The sequence below is a fragment of the Rhynchophorus ferrugineus genome, unplaced genomic scaffold (genome assembly GCF_030347505.1).
Source record: "Rhynchophorus ferrugineus isolate W39M unplaced genomic scaffold, kcgeb_rfMv2 rfM5, whole genome shotgun sequence".
In the NCBI taxonomy this organism is placed as follows: Eukaryota; Metazoa; Arthropoda; class Insecta; order Coleoptera; family Curculionidae; genus Rhynchophorus; species Rhynchophorus ferrugineus.
This window is the reverse complement of record NW_027472584.1, coordinates 4,426,503-4,446,939: the sequence shown is the minus strand read 5'-3', so window position 1 is coordinate 4,446,939 and position 20,437 is coordinate 4,426,503. Positions and strand designations below refer to the sequence as shown.

The following is a 20,437-nucleotide window of genomic DNA, read 5'->3' as shown; positions in this document are numbered from 1 at the left end:
ATATAGTAATAAATTAATTTATAATTAAGATTGTACTAAGCGTATCTAATAAAGATGTTATATAAAAAAAATTATAGGCTTTGTTCAGTTCTATTATCCAAGAACTACAAATATTTCTTCATTAGAACAACGATTTAGTCAAAACAGTCAATAATATCATCAGATATGACCAAAGGCCTACTAAATGAGGAGATTTAATACACCGACAATAGATAAAATATAATTGTCGGAAACTTTTATGTTTTACATATATTTTTATTCATGGTACATATTATATATATTTCAATGTTTATAACTGCTATATTATGATGTATTTTGACCATAATTGAAATATTTTTATTATGTAAATTTTAATGGACAATACTAAAATTACTGACTTTTAAGTACATTAAAATTAACCATAATTATAAACATAATTATAAATAAATATTTTGGAGTTAATATATCTTAGAGAATTTAAATTTGAACATCCGTTGTAGTTCTTTCAGGTCACTCCTTAAACCTCCTCCGACAATAATCCAAATTGCTATATATAAATAAAAGCGTCCTATCTACCTAAATATAATTTTAATTATCTTAACACATTTTGAAGTGTATTTATTGGTCTTTATGTTTCTTGTAATTCCTATAATATACATTAGTGCTACTAATATTATAGGGAAATTATTTTCACTGAAGTTCAAATTATCCATCCATTAAAAGTACCTACATGATTATTATCTACATTTTCAAGCTTTTTGATTTAATTTTGATATAAATACTGTAAGATCAATTTCATGGTTCAGTGGTGAAGTAATGATGAAATCGTTTATGTTATGGCCAAAGGTGTAGCTCTTATCTAATACTATTTCAATAATCACCTTACATTTTACATGATTAAAGATTATTTGAATTTCTTATTTCGGATATGTATTACTTAGGATTTCATGAATCTAAATTACAATTTTGCGATGATTAAGTAATATTATATTAATGAAATAACCATCATTATCACTTTTAAATGAACTCAATGAACTATTATATATTTTCCTTAAGATATCTATTTATATTTCACTTAATTTCACAACAATATGACAATAGAAATATTTTTTTTATGTAAAGGAAAATAATAAAATGCTCTATACTTATATATTATTATATTTAAATGAACTCTTTTCCATACCACATATGAGGTAGAGTTCTAGACGCATTTTTTTAAAAATGGTGTTCCCTTTGAAGGTGTAATCCTCAAATATGAATATTTACCTGGGTAACATTGGTCAATACCTGCAAATGAATCAGAAAATACCTCTGTTATAGTTTCATAGTCATGATAATTTAGTTTTTATTACTTACACCGGTTATGTTACATCCTTCACATCTTCTCATCTTCTATGCCTCATTACGATTTTCAACAGTGATGATGAAATAATAACAGTGTCACAACCTAAATAAATAAATATATGTATTTATATTTATAACATTCAAATATATACTTTTATCCTTGTTTTTCACTTTATTCATATTTGGATGTCATTAATTTTATTACATAATATCATACTTAATTTTATACAACTAATTTTTTCTACCATCATGTGTTTACACTCTCAACTCTTCAGTATCTATTCAAATTTTTTAAAATTATTTATTAATTTAAAACGTATTTTATGAAATTTGTTTAAACTTAATTTAAATTAATTGTAATATGCTTGATATGTGCTTCATAAATAAAAAATATAATTGTTCTTAACTATTTTTCTGCTTTATTTAATACATTTGAATTATTCGTTCATATCATTGCGATTCAATAAATAAATTCATTAACTTTAATATATATTAATATTTTTATTCAGAATCGATTAAAGCTGAAACAATTGATTTTTAGAATCGAAAAATATAAAAATAAAATCGAAATTGCGAATCAGTGCTTTAAGAAATATTTCGATCCGTAAGTTGTATCTAACCCAAGAGGGAGGGGAATGGGAGAAGTACCTATATTAACTCCATTTCACGTGATTACTTCATGACGTCACATTTACTGACCAATAGTACTCAAATTAAAATCGGATTTAATAATTAAAATTAATTTATTAAAATAAAATACTATACAAATATAAATGAAAATATACTTAAATGTAAATAATATAAATATATAAAACATATAAATAAAAGGTAAAAATAAAGACATATAATTGTATAAGTGTAAATGAGAAAAAAAATAAGAGCTCAATACTAAATAATTAAAATAATCATCTAAAACGCCTTCTCGCTTTTTCGCATTTATTTAGTGCCATGAATATTATGGGATCTATTAGAATTCTATCTTCTACTTGTACTATACTGAAGGTAAACTTTGAAGTCCCTCCGTGTTAATATTACATTAATTGTTTAACCCAAAAATATAATGAACAACTGACAATAACTTTTAAAATTTTGTCTTGAAAATCATTATGGATTGAACAATTGACACAATTTCATAATATCCCTAGCTTCTTGTGATAAAATGCTCGACGAGAGGAATCAAACTTTTTTATAAGGCTGCTATAGCTTCTACATTCTAAAAAAAGCCTTTTTAGTTTAACTATATACATTATGTATTAAGAATATTAACTTTTCGGGGAGTCTTTTTAAAAGAACACTCTGATTGTTACTCTAAAAAGTAAATGATGTATATATTTTACAATTAAAGATAATATTTATTAGTGTTTGTTATTCAGTTACCCTAATTAATTATTACTTTTTTGGAAGAATTCTTTATATGATGACATCACATCGAAAGCATTTGAAACAAATTAGTAACTACTTAAATTAATATTTTTACTACTACCACTAGCATCTCGATAAGAAGTAGGTTGGCTCTCTATAAACAAACAATATATACATGTAATAAGCATATACTAGATAGATACATGTACCTGATAAAACAATGTTTGATATTCGCATTGTGGTTAATTTAAATAATTTACTATTATTTACTTGATCAATCCGTTTTTGGAAGAACGGGATAATTTTTTGAAAAACGATGTGTAATTTGAGTAATAGATATACCCCAGGTACACTCATTTTTTTTACTACACGGGTGCATTGTGATTAATTTTTATATTCATCGCTTAATAAACATTAATGTAGCACAGAAAATATTCACAATGCTAATCGACGATTTCTTAACCTTAACACGAAACTACTTAAATCAGCACACTTAAAAATGATGCCTGCTGATGCACAATTTGAATGACCAACTATATACCTTTTTAGAGGCGGTTGCAGCCATAGATTGGAGAGGCTTAAAAGCGCGTGTGCCATGTAAAAATTGGTTCTAAGTTAAGCTCGGAGTCTCCGTGTGAGGGCGTTTACGCATGATACATAAATACAGAACGGCATTGTTGACGAATTACGTAGAGGGTACCTGATGATTCATTCGCTAATCATGGCGGGCGTGGTATCGGGAACGTGCGATGGAAATGCTGTGATGTACACTTTTGGATATAAGGGCCGACGCCTTGACTGGAAAGAATATAGCTTCTAAGAGTCTCTCGAAGAGTATGTTGTTGTCGTAATTAATATCCGAGTGTTATTGTAATCACGGTTGTAATACCGTGTATAGTATATTATCAAAATAGTGACCAATATAATGTTTTGCTGAATATTCGTATTTAATTTACCAAGAAATAAAAGTATTTCTTACACCTATAATAATTAGGTACGGTGGGATGTTTAAAAATGTTTAGCGGGGAGTTGTTTTTTAATAATTTTATTGGAAAATCAAAAAAATAAATCTATTTGAACATATTTTATTGAAATATTTCAATTACATTAATTTTCCCTGACCATAAAGACATTGACGTATTCACAGAGATATCTCCACTACCCAAAACACGTAATCCACTAATATTATCTCCTCTCTAATATTTAAAATAAACATTAAAATAAGATGTAATTACATAAGATAATTACTTAAGATAGTAGTTACTATTTTCAGTCAAAAGCATGGTTCGACTACTTTTATTCAATTCGTGATGTCAGACGAAGATGTACGAATTCTTTCCTGTATAAGTTGTGAGAGGGGAAAGAGCAGAGATAGTTGGACTAGCGGATAGAAACACCATATAAAATCTATCATTCGAGGGCAAAATGACGTCAGATCGATCGACTGCTATGTTGCCGATATGTTAAATTAGTATTTACATATAGAAACATATAGAAAAACATTCCAAATATTACTTTAAGAAAATCTAAATCCAAAATACAATGGAAACAATTTCAAAATCTGGAAAATATATAAAGAGATTTATGCTGTGGGAAAGTGTAATAGAGGTTGCGTTTATTCCAAATATATTAAAAATTTTTTTAGTCAGTTTAGAAAAAAAAGTATAATTCTAAATAAAGAAGCTGCCGAATCCACAAGTAATTTTACTAGCGATTGATTACTTATATGAAAGATTGTAATGCCGCCTGGGTATATTCGAAGCTTTGGGGGTAAAAATTTGATCTAGCTCTATTGCTATTTTGTCGTTTTTAACAATATTTTCTTCATTTATAGAAGCGTTGGGACCAATTTGAAATTTAAAAGTTTAATAAAAATTTTCAGAATTATGTCTAATTGTATTGAAGGTTCTACATTTAGAATATTTAAGTTTTAAGCGACTAACATGTGTAGCGACCTTGAGGCATGTCGAATTTTACATCGTGGAATAACTATCAACAAAGTACCCAGAAATATAATCCCAATCGCAAGCAGCGACAACTAGAACACGATAAGGAATAGCTGGCAACCCCGAGACGTTTATCTGGGATGTTATTGAAGGGTATCTCCAGGATTCAGTAACCGACCATCGTTTGGTTTAGACATGCCACCATCGACAGCCCAAGCCTCGTCTCTAGGTAACACCGCTGCCATCCGTTTTATCTATTTTGTATTTTTTTATATTGCCAATAAATAACTGTCTCATAATGTAAACACCACTGTTTCATTTCGTTTTACCTCCATTCACAGAGCCATAAAAATTTACCCCAAACATGTTAATTACACTAACTGGATTATCAAAATATAAAGTATAGCCAGTTCGAGTTGGATTTATTAAATAATATTTCGTATTATTTTACAAATTTGATTTATTGATCACTTTTATTCAATAATACAATTTTATAAAAAAAATAAATTTGACAAAACAATCCACCTATTGCCCAAGACTTGCAGACGTTTCTTCTTCAGAACAACGATTTAGTAAAAACAATCAATAAATCATATCTGACAGAAGGTCTGCCGGTGATAATGCCAAGTTGTCGTTATTGTGGAATATTTGTAATTATTCCTATATATGTAGGGAACGACACCTTATCCATCTGTCTGACGCAGCCGCATCTACGTTTTAAGATAACGCACTGAATGGTTCCTTGTTTGTGGACCAGTTTAAGGAAAGTTAACACCGTCAGCACCGAGATATAAGTTTAATTTATAATCTTCTTTTGGTGCTTTGATCATTGCCGCCACCTAAAGAATATTTTCGCGTTGCATACAATATTGATTAGTTTGTAATTTATTGTTATATTTATATTGGTTATAATTTATATTAACAGAGGCAACCATACAATTATTATTATTGACTTATCATAAATTATGAATTATGGGGAATATACACCTATACATTGATACACTTATGCACATTAAACAAGTTGCTGTAGTTTTTACTTCCAGGTTGTTATGATTTAGCAATCGTATTTCAAGGTGAAATCTTGGATCACTTCGTGTATCCATTTGATTTCGAGGTCATTGGTAATTATTCGCAAAACTCTTTGATGTTTGGCGTATTGTCAGTATATGGCGTTTGTCAACCCCATATTTGCATATCATGGATCCAAATTGACTTTATGATTGACTAATAAACCAATCTCTTTGATTTTAGGTCAAGTGGAGAGTACATTCCAACTAACTAATACAATTGCTTGACTTTGAACCTAATCTGCTCTGCTTTTTGTCTAACATGAAGCTTGTAGTTGAACTTATCATCGAGATGTATTCCGAGGTATTTAGCTGATTCTTCTTGAAGAATCAGGCATTCGTCAAATAATATAATTATATTTTTGTCATTTTGCTTCAATACAAAATTAACATGGACGGATTTGGAGCTATTAAGTCTATATTAAGCTATAAGGCTTGTGAGACGTCCAGGAATATTGCAGGGCAGTATTACTTTTATTCGAATGCCTTTTTAACTAGCGCTGATACTCGCGTTTGGTCCATTGTTGAGTGGTGATATCAAACTGCAAATTGGAAATCTGGTATTTCTATAAATGACTTAATGCGTTTTAACAGCAGTTTCTCAAATAATGTTGATATCGCAGGTAGCAGTGAAATACGCCTGTAAGATCTAACTTGGTCTGCCGGTTTATCAGGTTTTTTAAGCAAATTAATACGAACAATATTAAATAATTTCGAAACATGCTTCAGTCTCAAACTGGGATTGAATATATATGTCAACATGATTATTTTGGTGAAATATCATCAATTCCTGAGCCTTTATAGGATTGATGTTAACATCAATTTCTGTGCCAACTTCCATTGCATCAATCTGATTTACAGCTACATCGGCCTTATAAACAGGATTTGTTTCTATTGTAGATTCTATAACTTTCGGTTAGAATACCTTATGCGTTCTTGCATTATAAGACTAAACGGACCCTGTTAGTAAATGTGTTAGTGAGATTGGGTTTGTTTGTTTTTTTTTTCAGATTTGTCGCACCTAGAACAATACTGGAGTGTGATCAAATGATACTTCGCACAAGTTCTCGATTTGTATTTGATTTGAAGAGATGTCTTTCGAAAGGTAAAAGTCCAGTAAGTCTGATACTTTTTTAAATGGTGGTGGGCTAGTAAGTGGGTTTGCATCCAGCATAATAGTTACATTAAGTAATATTTATTGCTGCGAATAATCCGTTTTCTATTCCAGGTGTTATTAATCGTGAACCCCAGGTTCTATGTTTAACATTAAAATCCCCCCCGATAATATACCTTAGGCCTAATTTTAAAAATAAATCTGTATAACATGAACATAATAAATGAGGATTTAATAAATATTAAAGGGAAATTAGAAAGGGAAAACTGGAGCACTCTATGAACAAACTATCATTTGATGAAACTCAACCAGGGTGGCACAAAAGACAGTAGAATAAATTGAATAAGAAAAGAGTAGTGATTCTGAGCATCGCCTCTTTAGGAATAATGTGTTATGAAGTTCTAACTTCCATAGAACGTGTTAAGATATCACATTTGGCAAATACAGTCCCCAAAGAAACATCAATAATGTTGGCATTTATGGTAATTATTTCTGTTGCTAAGTACTCACAAAGGCGACAAAATGTACCATTAAAAAGAAGTGGCAATCCCATCTAGTTCTTTTATACTTTCCGTCAAATTTAAGAAAAAACATAACTGACCCAAAATGAAACGGTCTAAAACATCACACTACTAGATGGAATTATGTGTACCATAGATATTCGGAACCATTTATGATTTTTTTGAATGGTACATGTCTTCGTCTGTGTTTTAGTAAAAAATATGGAGAAAATATTAACAATAAACTCGCTTTTATACTATTATGTAATATATAGAGGAATAATACTAAAATTATGGATATTTAAATACATTAGGAATGATAATCAATTTATCAAAAACATGTAAGTTGCATTTAATATATCTTAAATATTAAACTTGAAAATCCATTCCAGATCCTTCAGGTCATTCCTAAAACCTTCTCTGAATAACAAAAATCAAATTTCCCAAATTTAAATAAAAGCATTTATTTACCTTAACCAATCTTGAGGCATATTGGTATTTATGTTTTTTGTAAATGCTCTAATATGCATCAATGATGCTGATGATATAACAATATGATATTTAAGTTCAAAGTAGCTATCCATTTCAAAAGTATACGAAATATCTAATACCTGCAAAACTAGATCTTCAAAACTCTTTTGATTGATTTGTAATATTAATATTGTAAGATCAATATCGTATTAAAATGGTACTGATAAAATAATTTGATTAGGGCCAAAAGCATACCCTGAATCTAGTACTATTTTAACAACCACCTTAAAATAGACTAACATTAATGATTAATTGAAATCCTTATTTGGGATTTTTATTAATTAGACTTCATAAATGAAATTGATTTTACTGCGATGATTGAAATTACAATTATCATTTTTAAAAGCACTAGGTAAACTAATACATATTTTTTTCAAAATATCTACTTTTCACTTATGAAATTAGGAAAAAATACAAAACAACAATATACAATAAAAATAATTTATTTAAATATAAAGGACAATACTAGAATATTATGTTATTATGATTGCATAATTATATTTAAATGAACTCTTTACCACACTACCTATGAGGTTAAGTTTTAGGCGGATATTTTAACGTGGTATCCCCTTTGTAGATCCAATCTAACAGTATGGGCATTTATTTGGGTAACAATGGTAAATAACTGCAAATAAATTGCACAACACTACTGTTAGTTTCATAGTCATGATTATATTCAGTTTTTGTACTAACTCTGTTTTATGTTACATCCTCTTCATCTAATTTCCCTGGGCTATTCCTTAAGGGCCTAAGTTATATGGACTCATTAAGATTGTGGTAACATTGGTCAATAACTACAAATGTATCATCTTCTTTCAAATTGGGGTAGATGTCCCTGTATCTTTCGTCTCATTTGCCCATGTTTCTACACTTCTTCACTTGACACATGAAGATGTTGCGGCTTGCTCCATACCATTTTTCCATATTTGAAATTTTCTAAAGGTATTAAAGTTCAATAACTCCTCAACATTTACGTTATGAGATGACTGTAAATGATTCATTAGAAGATTTGCTTTCATTGTAGTATGTTCGCATAACTTACACGTCTACAGTGCTTTTGCCAATTCGGTATCTTCATTAATAGCAGGATCATTTGTTTTGAATCCATGCTGTTTCAGTATTTGTTTGCTGCTATATTCATTTTTTCAAGTAACAAATTTGAAAACGAATAAACCCTTCAGATTTGATGCAAATATTTTTTTAACAACTGTTGGACATATAAATAATTGGGTGGATGCGCCTACATCTAACGCCCTCTGTCGGTGTATATATGGCTTAGTTGATATTAAAGTAGTTTCCTGTAAATTATAATAAATGCTACGGCGCATGCTCGCACTAATGCCATCCGGGCAGGATGAAGATCCCGCCATCTTGATTCATTCTGTGTTGGGGCTTTGACAGATATGTTTGTCGAAATAAATAAAGAGTGACTCAGTTGAATCCAGTGTTTTAATTGCCCAACCACCTTCACCAAATCGATTCTACACAATCGGTTCTAACAAATCAGAAGTGGGATAAAGAACAACGCGTGCACAGTGATTTATAGTGATTGTTTAAAGTAGTGTTTAGTGTGTAAATGACGCAAACTAGAATCCATGAGGTAATACAAAGGAATATTATTAAAACACTATTGTTTTAGATCAATCGCCACAAGGGCAGTTTGATTATTAATTAGTAATTAGCCAACACGAAAATAACATAATGTAAACAAACATCGGCGCGTACCCAAGCCACAAAATGGCGCCGAAATAGATGAAACGTAAACAAAGGATGCAGGTATGAATTTAAGACATTTTAATTACACTGCAGCACGAAAAGGGAACTTTCTTTAAATTCTGAAAAAGAATTGTTGAATAAAAATTCGGCGGGGCGAATTAGTTCGAGGTAATAGGCGACGCAAATTAATAGTCCACCTCTGAACACAATGGCACAAGACCGGATCTGGTAAAATATTTTTTTTATTTATTTTTTTTTACAAGCGACAACGTTTTCAAGTGCAACATACGTACTTTCTATTTATTATAGGGAGTAGATAAATTTGAAAATTATATTTTTCTGATTCATTTGTTCTTTTTCCCACAAGGGTTCTGTTGCAAATCGATAGACATGACAATGAGGTACACCAGCAAGTCGCCATGATGTGGAACAGCGAATTAACTGTCTACATAGAGAGCAATAACCTGTGATACAACAATTCGCAACTGGCAGGCCACAGACATGGTGAACTACACAAGTTCGCTATAGCGAAAGACAACACCAGGTATACCAACAAGATTGACGCCACCTAGCAGTCCTGCACGATGAGAGACAGGAAGGGGTACATCAACAGGATGGGCGCCAACTAGGCCTGCATCATGAGAGACAGTACGAGGTGTACCAACAAGAGGGGTGCCACTGGGACTTCACCACGAGTTCGCAGACTTAGTATCAGGTATGTAAACAAGGTCGACGTCAATCTGGGGAGCCATGACAAACGATCCGCCAACCTGGGTGTTCCACGACATGACGCCTACCAGACGAGCGTGCCGCCTACCTGGGGTCTGCAGTCAGCGTGCAGCTTCTTCGAAGGGCCCGCAACATGCATGCCGCATGCATGGGCAGTCCATAAACAGGGGCCACGCAGCAGACGTGCAGCCAACCAAGGGGGCCACACGTACGAACCACCAACCTTGTGGAGCCATCGCAGACCAGCTGCCCAACCAAGAGACCACTACAGAATCACCAAGCACGGTGACACCAAGGGTTAACCAGCCTGTTGCTACCACGAGTGACGTTCCATGAACGTCTACAACCAGACTGCCAGCGCAAGGGGGGCCAACCAACCGGTGGCCATCGCCAGCGACGTTTCTATGAACGTCTACAACAAAGCTGCCTGCAAGAGGGGGGTCAACCAGCCTATTGCCACCACGAGTGACGTTCCATGAACGTCTACAACCAGACTACCAGCGCAAGGGGGGCCAACCAACCGGTGGCCATCGCAAGCAACGTTTCTATGAACGTCTACAACAAAGCTACCCGCAAGAGGGGGGTCAACCAGCCCGTTGCCGCCACGAGTGACGTTTCTATGAACGTCTACAACCAGACTGCCAGCGCAAGGGGGGCCAACCAACCGGTGGCCATCGCCAGCGACGTTTCTTTGAACGTCTACAACCAGACTGCTAGCGCAAGGGGGGCCAACCAACCGGTGGCCATCGCAAGCGACGTTTCTATGAACGTCTACAGCCAGGTCTCCACTACGGACGACAGTAGCAGTCACGACATTCACATGAATGTCGGCGGCCAGTCCTCCATCACAGGGGATGCATGCAGTCAGACGAACAAGAAGTTTGTCCGCCATCAGGCCTTCACCATGGCCGACAGCAACAATTACAGCAATCAGATTGAGGTTTACAGTCAGACCACCATCACAGAGGCATCCGCAACCAATACAGATAGTATATCAGGCCACAATTACAGTGAGTATTAACATTTAGGTTGACAAGACGAACATCTACAGAACCGCCAAGCAGACACTTCAGCGCGAACACGCACAGCCAAGCGAACCAGTTGAATATCTGCAGTCAGGCCACCAACATGGGGCCAGCATCATTCATTACAACCAGATGAATGTCCGCAGTCAGCCTACCAACACGGGGCCAACAACACGCACAGCAATCAGATAGACATTTGAAATCAGGGCATTATTAGAGTGAGTATTAACTTCCAGGCTGACAAGATAGTTGTCTGTAATTAGACCACTAACATCGAGAACGGCAGCAACAGCCATGCCAACCTAATGGGTGTTTGCAATCAGACTGCCATCATTAGGGGGAACCCAGTAGCTGTCGCTAACTAGACAACTGGCCACAAACAGGTTGCCATGTTGACAAATAAGAGTCTAAAAGGGGTACACCAAAATGTATGTTAACCACCAGGTGGTAATAAGGTAAAAGTCAACAAACCAGCTATCAAGATTTTGAAGAATAGTAGACAAACCGCTAGCAAAGTGGGTGTCAACAAACGAGCCATCAAGATGAAGTACTATTAACAAAATTGCAGTAAATATACAGCCAATAAGGTTTATATCAAAGTAGTGATGAAAGTAGTAATTAAGCAGTATCAAAATTAGTAAACAAAACATCAATAAACACACATGCTGCCAATATGGTGGATGTCATCAAACAGCCAAGCACAATAAAAGTCGCAATCATAGAAGATCAAGTAGTAATCAAACAGTAACAAAAATAGTAAACAAAACCTCTAGAATTACACATGTTGCCAATATGGCGAATGTCACACATGCTATCAATAAGCAAAAATTCAACAAACGCACCACCACAATGTGGACATAAACAAACAGGCTGTTCAGAAACAAAATCAAGTAGTTACAAAGTCAATCATGTAGTCAGTGAAAGACGTCAACAATGGCCAGGTTTTAGAAGCAAGTCAGTAGCAAGCACAAGCATTAAGTATTACCAGTACACAAGATTGATACAAGTAAGATAGACATCCTATTAATGTGCACAAAATTAGTAAGGTGAGAGAATACTAGAAATCATTGGTTTGGTAGTATAAGTAGTAAATCCACATGAGTTTGGATTAAAACTAATTAGTATTTTGTTTCGAGTACATTATTATAGAAAGCAGATAGAGATTAGGAAATAACACATCGGCTGTTATGCAAAAGTTACATGGACACAAGAAAAGAAGGAACCAGTAGCATTCACAGAAGCAGACCATTGGAAGAATATTTTTGAAGATCACTCACGGTAAACAGCAAATTAATCCACAGTAAACTTTGTAAGATGCAGATAGGGGTAAGGTAACCATTGTTATTAAATCAGCCAAAATTAGTATATAATAACAAAAAAATTAGGAATCGAGATATTTTTAACATCCAAGATTACTATTTTAAATTCCATGTCAGAATTAGAAAGAATAGACTTTATTAATTTCAAACAAGATTTAAATAATTTGCAATCAACAAATATACCAATTATGACAATTTAATTTAAATACATAATTAATAGGATAATCTGATTGGTCGCTAAATAATTTCAGCAAAATTAGCTAATAAAGTTATAGGATAAATTATGTTAAATAATAATGTTGCTGTATTTCAAGTTAAGTGTAAATTTCATTTTTGTTTAAATTTAATTAATAGAAGCTCAATTGTAGCATAATGTTAATATTTCCTATAAACACTATGTATTTTTGGGTAATATCAATACATTTTAATTAGTATAATACATTCAGAATTTTAAAATAAGAGTTCAAAAAAAACAGATTTTTGAACAACTTAAATGTTATAAATTGCAAGATTATAAAATGTTCAAACAACATTGTATTGCTGTAATAGCATTATTGACAACATTTTGAAGTTGAAAAATTTTAATTCAAAGTTAGGGCTGACAACAGATCATATCAATGTGTGAATAGTTCGAATAAATGAATACAAATAAAGGCTTCAAATGAATAGTTTAGTCCAGAAAATTTAAAATACTTTGGGAATAAAATCAAAAGGGTAGTCTAATTTAGTAATAATCTTGAATAGGACTATTGATATTGAAAATACAGCAATAGTATAGTTTATAATTTGTTACAAATATATAAAATAGCAAATGATTAAAATAAAATATTTTCTTTAAAGAAAAATACTCACATTTCATTTGTCAAATTATCTATAAATTAATTAAATAAGTTAAATAATTGAGAATTAAACAAAACAAATAGTTTTATAACTTGAATTCATCTAATGTAAGCTAATCCAAATTCTTTTTAATTTTGGTGATTTCCTGGAATGGAATATTATAATTAACATAAAAAAAGATAGCAGAACAACCTTCTTAAATCTATGAATGTGCCAATTGTAGTTGCATGAATTTTGTATTTAGATATGGCTTGAGATTATTATCAATTTAGGGGTTGTAACTTGTAGAAAGATCTGATGCATGATTTTAACCTGAATTAACAACTTTTCTGTTCAAGAAATCACCTACTTTCGTCAATAATTCTCTAGACATGGATATAATCATAGGTAAACGCTTACACTAGGGAAATACGTTAAAATTTTGGAATTGTAAATTTAAAACTTGTAGTGTATACATACATTCAATATGAGTCTGTAACATTTATGATTAAAATAAAGGCAACATAACAATAACTTACAAAACTTTTGTTAAAAGGCAGCAACTAATCAAAGAATAAATTAACTTTTAAACGCAAATACAAGAATGTATGTGTTTTAATGAATACATGGAATATAAAATAAATCTATTAAGAACATAGTGATGAAGAACAATAGTCATATGAAATCAGACCAGTAAATAGGCAGATATATACAATTTAGTTAAAAGGCAATAAATGATCAAAATAGAAATCAAGTAATGAAATACATGGATAAGAATAGTGTGAAAGAAAATACAACAAAGGTTTGCAGAACAACAATAAGTATAAACAGTTTATAGTTGGGTAAAGTAAATAATAAGTATACAGCAAACATGAGTTTGATTGTTCAGTTGAGGTGAACATTGAAAAAGATAATATTGTAGTTGTTGGATAGTTTCATTGGTTATAAAGTTTCAAAATGTTATAAAATATTGCAGTAAATGCAATTAAAATAAATTTAGTTGGAAAACAAAAAAAAACGAAGCAAGAAATTTTGGGGATCAACGTAGAACTTGAGAATATAAAGTTTAGACTATTATTGGATGTAAAATTCTAAATATCAAACGCAAAAGGATATAAATTATAAGGTTCGTTAGAAAGTAGCAGAAGAAGAAGCACATAATGCACCGGGCCATTCAGAGAAGTTAAAATGGAGTCTAGCAGTTGAACCTCACCGAAGGCATCTGCAGTTCAGCCAAAAAGTATAAAATTGACTTCACAGAAGTTATAAAACAAACTGCATGGAAGCTATAAAATGAAGCAATGAAGGGAAAAAATCATCCAGGTAAGACATTTTAATAGATCATGTAGTAAAGACTATGTTTCCATTATAGAAAGACCAAAGCCACCAACTACAATGTTCAAGAGCAGCTGGAGTGAAGCCTTGCGAGGACGCTGCCAAGTCAGGATGGCCGAGTGTTGGATATATAAATAATTGGGTGGATGCGCCTACATCTAACGCCCTCTGTCGGTGTATATATGGCATAGTTGATATTAAGGTAGTTTCCTGTAAATTATAATGAATGCTACGGCGCATGCTCGCACTAATGCCATCCGGGCAGGATGAAGATCCCGCCATCTTGATTCATTCTGTGTTGGGGCTTTGACAGATATGTTTGTCGAAATAAATAAAGAGTGACTCAGTTGAATCCAGTGTTTTAATTGCCCAACCACCTTCACCAAATCGATTCTACACAATCGGTTCTAACACAACATAAAATTATTGTAAGATTCAGCAGGAAAGTCAAAAATTAAAAATGTTTGCAAAAAACCTGGATGAATTCTCTTCATATGGACATTAATTATTTGAGCAGGTATATGACTTCATGCAGTTTTCAAAACAGAAAAGCTTCTTTTGTTCCATGTTTTGTCCTTCCATAGCAATTTGATTTGCCTATATAATTAGTTAATTCTACTATTATAATATAAAACAAAGCAATATATTGTTGGATATATAAATAATTGGGTGGATGCACCTACATCTGACGTCCTCATGTATATATGGTTGCATTCCCAAATATTAAGCAATTTCCTGTAAATGTTAATGAGCGCCACGGCGCATGCTCGTACTAATTCCACCACTAAATCGATTCTACAAAATCGGTTCTAACAAATCAGTGGGATAAGGAACAACGCCTTCACAGTGATTTATAGTGATTGTTTACAAGTAGTGTTTAGTGTGTAAATGGCGCAAACTAGAATCCATGAGACGAACAAGGTAGTACAAAGGAATATTATTAAAACACTATTGTTTTATATGCCGAAATAGATGAAGCGTAAACAAAAGATACAGGTTTGAGTTTAAAACATTTTAATTACACTGCAGCATGAAAAGGGAACTTTTCTTAAATTCTAAAAAGAAATGTTGAATTAAAATTCGGCGTGGCGAATTAGTTCTAGGTAATAGGCGAAGCAAATTGATTGTCCACCCCTGAGCACAATGACACAGGACCGGATTTGGTAAAACAATTTTTTTATATTTTTTTTTACGAGCGACAACGTTTTCAAATGCAACAGACGTACTTTTTAATTATTACAGGAAGTAGATAAATTTGAAATTTATATTTTTTCTGATTCATCTGTTTTTTTTCCACAGGGGTTCTGATGCAAATCGATAGACATGACAATGAGGTACACGAGCAAGTCGGCATGATGTGGAACAGAAAAGCTGTCTACATAGAAAACAACAATAACCTGTGATACAACAACTGGCAACTAGCAGGCCACAGACATGGTGAACTACACTAGTTCGCTATAGTGAAACACAACACCAGGTATATCAAAAAGATTGACGCCACCTAGCAGTCCTGCACGATGAGAAATAGGAAGGGGTAAATCAACCGGACGGGCGTCAACTAGGCCTGCATCATGAGAGACAGCACGAGGTACACCAACGAGAGGGGTGCCACTAGAAGTTAACCACGAGTTCGCAGACTTGGTGTTAGGTATATAAACAAGGTCGACGTCAATATGGGTAGCCATGACAAACGATCTGCCAACCTGGGTGTTCCACGACATGAGCCTCGCCAACTTAGCAGCCGCAACAGCGAGCCGCCTATTTGAAGGGTCCCGTCCCGCTAATCTGGCGGACCACAACAAGTCTGCCGCCTACTTGGGGAATCCATGAAAGAGTCAAACCAATTTCGGGAGTTCGCTATATGCGTACCGTCAATCCAAGGGTCCACATGCATGACGCCTACCAGACGAGCGTGCCGCCTATCTGGGAGTCTACAATCAGCGTGCAGCCTCTTCCAGGAGCCCACAATAGGCATGCCGCCTACCTGACGGTCGTGCAACCAACCTGAAATGCTCCAAAACGAGCTGCACACTAACCTGGAGGGTCAACAACGAGCCGCCCACCAAACTGGGTTCCACAACGAGCGATTATCTTACCGAGAAGGTCCACAACGAGCGTTCCTTCAACCTAAAATGTCCACAGCGAGCTGCCCACCAACCTGGGATGTCCACAACGAGCGTTTCGCCTACCGAGAAGGTCCACAACGAGCTATCCACCAACCTGGGGAGTCCACAACGAGATGCACACCAACCTGGGGGGTTCAACGAGCTGGCCGTCAACCCGAGGGGGCCACAACGAGCGCCCCATCAACCAGGAAGATCCACAATGAGCGTCCCGCCAACCTGGGGACCACAACGGGCGGTCCATTAAACAGGGGCCACGCAGCAGACGTGCAGCCAAGCAAGGGGGCCACACGTACGAACCACCAACCTTGTGAAGCCGTCGCAGACCAGCTGCCCATCCAAGAGACCACTACAGAATCACCAAGCACTGTGACACAGCGAGAAAGCTTGCAGCAGGTACATACCTATGTGGGGTACGCCAACGAGATGAACAACAAACTAGAGTCACCAATGCAAGCGGCAACAAATTAGCCGCCAATATGAAGCGTACTGACCAAACAGGGGCCAGCCAATCGGCCACCATCATCAGAGACGTTTCCATGAACGTCTACAACAAGGCTGCTAGCAAGAGGGGCCATCACGAGCGACGTTTCCATAAACGTCTACAACCAGACTGCCAGCGCAAGAAGGGCCAACCAACCGGTGGCCATTGCAAGCGACGTTTCTGTGAAGGTCTACAATCAGGCTGCTAGCAAAAGGGGGCCAACTAACCGATGATCGCCACGAGAAACGTTGAACGTCTACAGCCAGGTCTCCATTACGGACGATAATGCCAGTCACGACATTTACATGAATGTCGGCAGTCAGTCCTCCATCACAGGGGATGCATGCAGTCAGACGAATCAGATTGAGGTCTATAGTCTATCAGGCCAAGATTCTAGGTTGACAAGACGAACATCTGCAGAACCGCTAAGTAGACTCTCTAGCGAACACGTACAGCCAAGTGAACCAGTTGAATATCTGCAGTCAGGCCACCGACATGGGGGCAGCATCATTCATTACAACCAGATGAATGTCTGCAGTCAGGCTACCAACACGGAGCCAACAGCACGTACGACAATCAGGTAAATATTTGAAATCAGGGCATTATTAGAGTGATTACTAGCTTCTAAGGGAACTCTGCACCGTCAGCACCTATATGTAAGTTTAATTTATAATCTTCTTTTGATGGAGAGCAGCTTCAGAATCTCGAGCAACCGTTGATGCGTGAACACTTTCAGACCTTCGCGCTACCTATTTACCCTACCTGCGTCGAGCACGGTTCAGTTCTCCGAGTGGAAAAAAACATTCGAAACAAAAGAATCAAAAACCCAGTGAAAACACCGGTGAATGATGGCAAGAGAAATAGGCTTCCCGGAAGTAGCCGGAGATAATCAGAATAATCATAATCAAGTAAATTGGAAACAAATGTACGAGGAGTCGCGCAAGGAGAGTATATGGTTCCAGGAACAAGTGGCCCATCTCTCCACATAAATAGAAGTACTGACAAAAACAATCCAGGCCATGAGGAATAACTACCCAACAAACAGGAACCAACAAAAACCAGCACAGAAAACCGAAGTCAACCAACTGTGACAGATAATGACGCAAGCAATCCACCAAGAAAAAACCAACCCCTGTCAAGACTATGGCTAACTCCCACACCAAGCACCAGCGAAGCAGCTAAACCGGCCAACTTTAAGCTACCAAAACATCCAGTTCCCAAACCGTAAGCTGAAATGACGGAGAGCACCGTAAACACATGTAAGCATCATTTTCCCGATCAAAAGTCGACGAATTCTGCCACAGAAACACCTATCTCCAATTCAAACGCGACCACTTCGCGTTCTACCTCCACACAATCCCTCTCGCCGCCGCAATCAAAATCAAAAATACCGCCGGTAGTACTACGCGACTAGCGATATTTTTCCTAGTTAAGACGAATAACAAACCAACACGGCATTCAAATAAGCATTACTCAGACAAAAAAGGAGGGTTTCTTTTTTACCCCTCAACAGAAAAGATTTCCGTGCGACTAAAATTTTAGACGAGTGGAAATATAAATACCATCCGTTCCAACTTCAATCAAGGTCCAAGCCCAACGTAGCTCAGGAAAACCAACTCAATGTTTTAACTGCCAAACTTTCGGCCACTCCGTAAACCACTGTCACGCAAACCCCAGATGCCTAAAGTGTGCAGTGCATCACGAGACAAGGGTGAAAAGAAAAAGAAAAGATATCTCCAGCGAAATGCAGCAATTGCTGTGAACCACATAGAGCCAACTTTTCTGGCTGTAGCTGCAGATGCGCAAACAAATCACCAAAAACAAGGTCGTTAACATCCCTAGCACCATCTTCCGAGCCCGCTCCACCCCAGACGTCAGCCTGGGGAAACGGGGGAGGTAGGCGACTTGCTAATAAACTGGCTAACTCCGGACTGGCAAGCCAACATGCAAAAATTTGGATTCCTCAATCGCAGCTTGAGGAATTAAAACAATCCGTCTTCCAAGCTCTTTCCGCGCAAATCACAGCAATGTTCATGCCCGTGAATGAACACTAGGCCCTCAGATCCCTAAACATCATGTCCTGGAATGCACAATCAGTACGCAACAAGAAGGAGGAACTTGTCGACGTACAGACCAGTCACAACATTTCAGTTCCTCCAGGAAACATTTCTCGAACCATCCATCCGTTTTTCGATACCGAATTATAAAATCTACAGAAACGATGGAACCACTGGCAATTGTGGTGGAACCGCAATCTTCATTAAAAAGGGAATTCGTCACTTCTTATTACCATCACAACATACGAACAGTTTTGAATCAACTTCGATCTCAATTGTTCTATCAGGCAGGCCAGCCAGAGTCACTTCTATGTATCGGAAATGCACGAATTACGACCCCTCCGAATTCAGGACAGAATTCGGCGGAGACATAGCCAAAATTATTGCCGGCGACTTCAACGCACACCACCCTTCGTGGGGCAGCCTCCGAACTAATCAGGCAGGGTTTGATATCGACCGACTGATCTCGGATCTGGGTCTAGGACTGACAATCCCAGCAGAACCGACACACTAACACAACCTGCACAAACTTCCATCAATAATTGATTTCTTCATAATCCAAAACACACAAAACCCCGTTGACGTACGAGTTCTCTATGAAATGGACTCCGATCACCGCCCGATTACTCTGACGGTGGGAGACACCCGGATTATCGAAACCCCGTATGGAAATCAAACCCGAAAACCGACTCTAAACTATTTCAAGACATCCTACTGAAAACAGGTCCAATCCCCAAAATAAGCAACCGCGAACAAATCGAGGGAGCAATTACCAAGCTCACAAATGATATTCAAAATGCTCACAAATAGGCAACGGTCACAATTACACCTCCGCAAGGCAATTACAACACATCACTGCCGCCAAATATCAGGGAATTAATTCGCCATAACAACAGACTCCACAGAAGAGCTCGTGCAACCTTAGACCCCGACGTTAAAATGGAGGCCAACGAGGCATCCAGTCAAGTCTGTGAGACAGTCAAAGTC

The 20,437-nt window shown here is 35.9% G+C and overlaps 1 protein-coding gene and 2 long non-coding RNA genes across 3 annotated transcripts in view; all 3 read left to right on the top strand.

The window, feature by feature from the left end:
• The window catches only part of LOC143197558 (uncharacterized), a 199,179-nt gene extending 188,557 nt beyond the window's left edge, over positions 1–10,622 (top strand). The window contains exon 2 of the mRNA XM_076406101.1: positions 10,104–10,622. Coding sequence (XP_076262216.1) covers positions 10,198–10,590 — 393 coding nt within the window. The 5' untranslated portion in view covers positions 10,104–10,197 and the 3' untranslated portion in view covers positions 10,591–10,622. The remainder of the gene's footprint in view (positions 1–10,103) is intronic.
• LOC143197559 (uncharacterized) overlaps positions 9,212–20,437 on the top strand; it is a 150,092-nt gene continuing 138,866 nt past the window's right edge. The window contains exon 1 of the long non-coding RNA XR_013006019.1: positions 9,212–9,727. This is a non-coding gene — a long non-coding RNA (uncharacterized LOC143197559). The remainder of the gene's footprint in view (positions 9,728–20,437) is intronic.
• Positions 14,861–20,437, top strand: part of LOC143197562 (uncharacterized) — a 150,193-nt gene continuing 144,616 nt past the window's right edge. The window contains exon 1 of the long non-coding RNA XR_013006020.1: positions 14,861–14,988. This is a non-coding gene — a long non-coding RNA (uncharacterized LOC143197562). The remainder of the gene's footprint in view (positions 14,989–20,437) is intronic.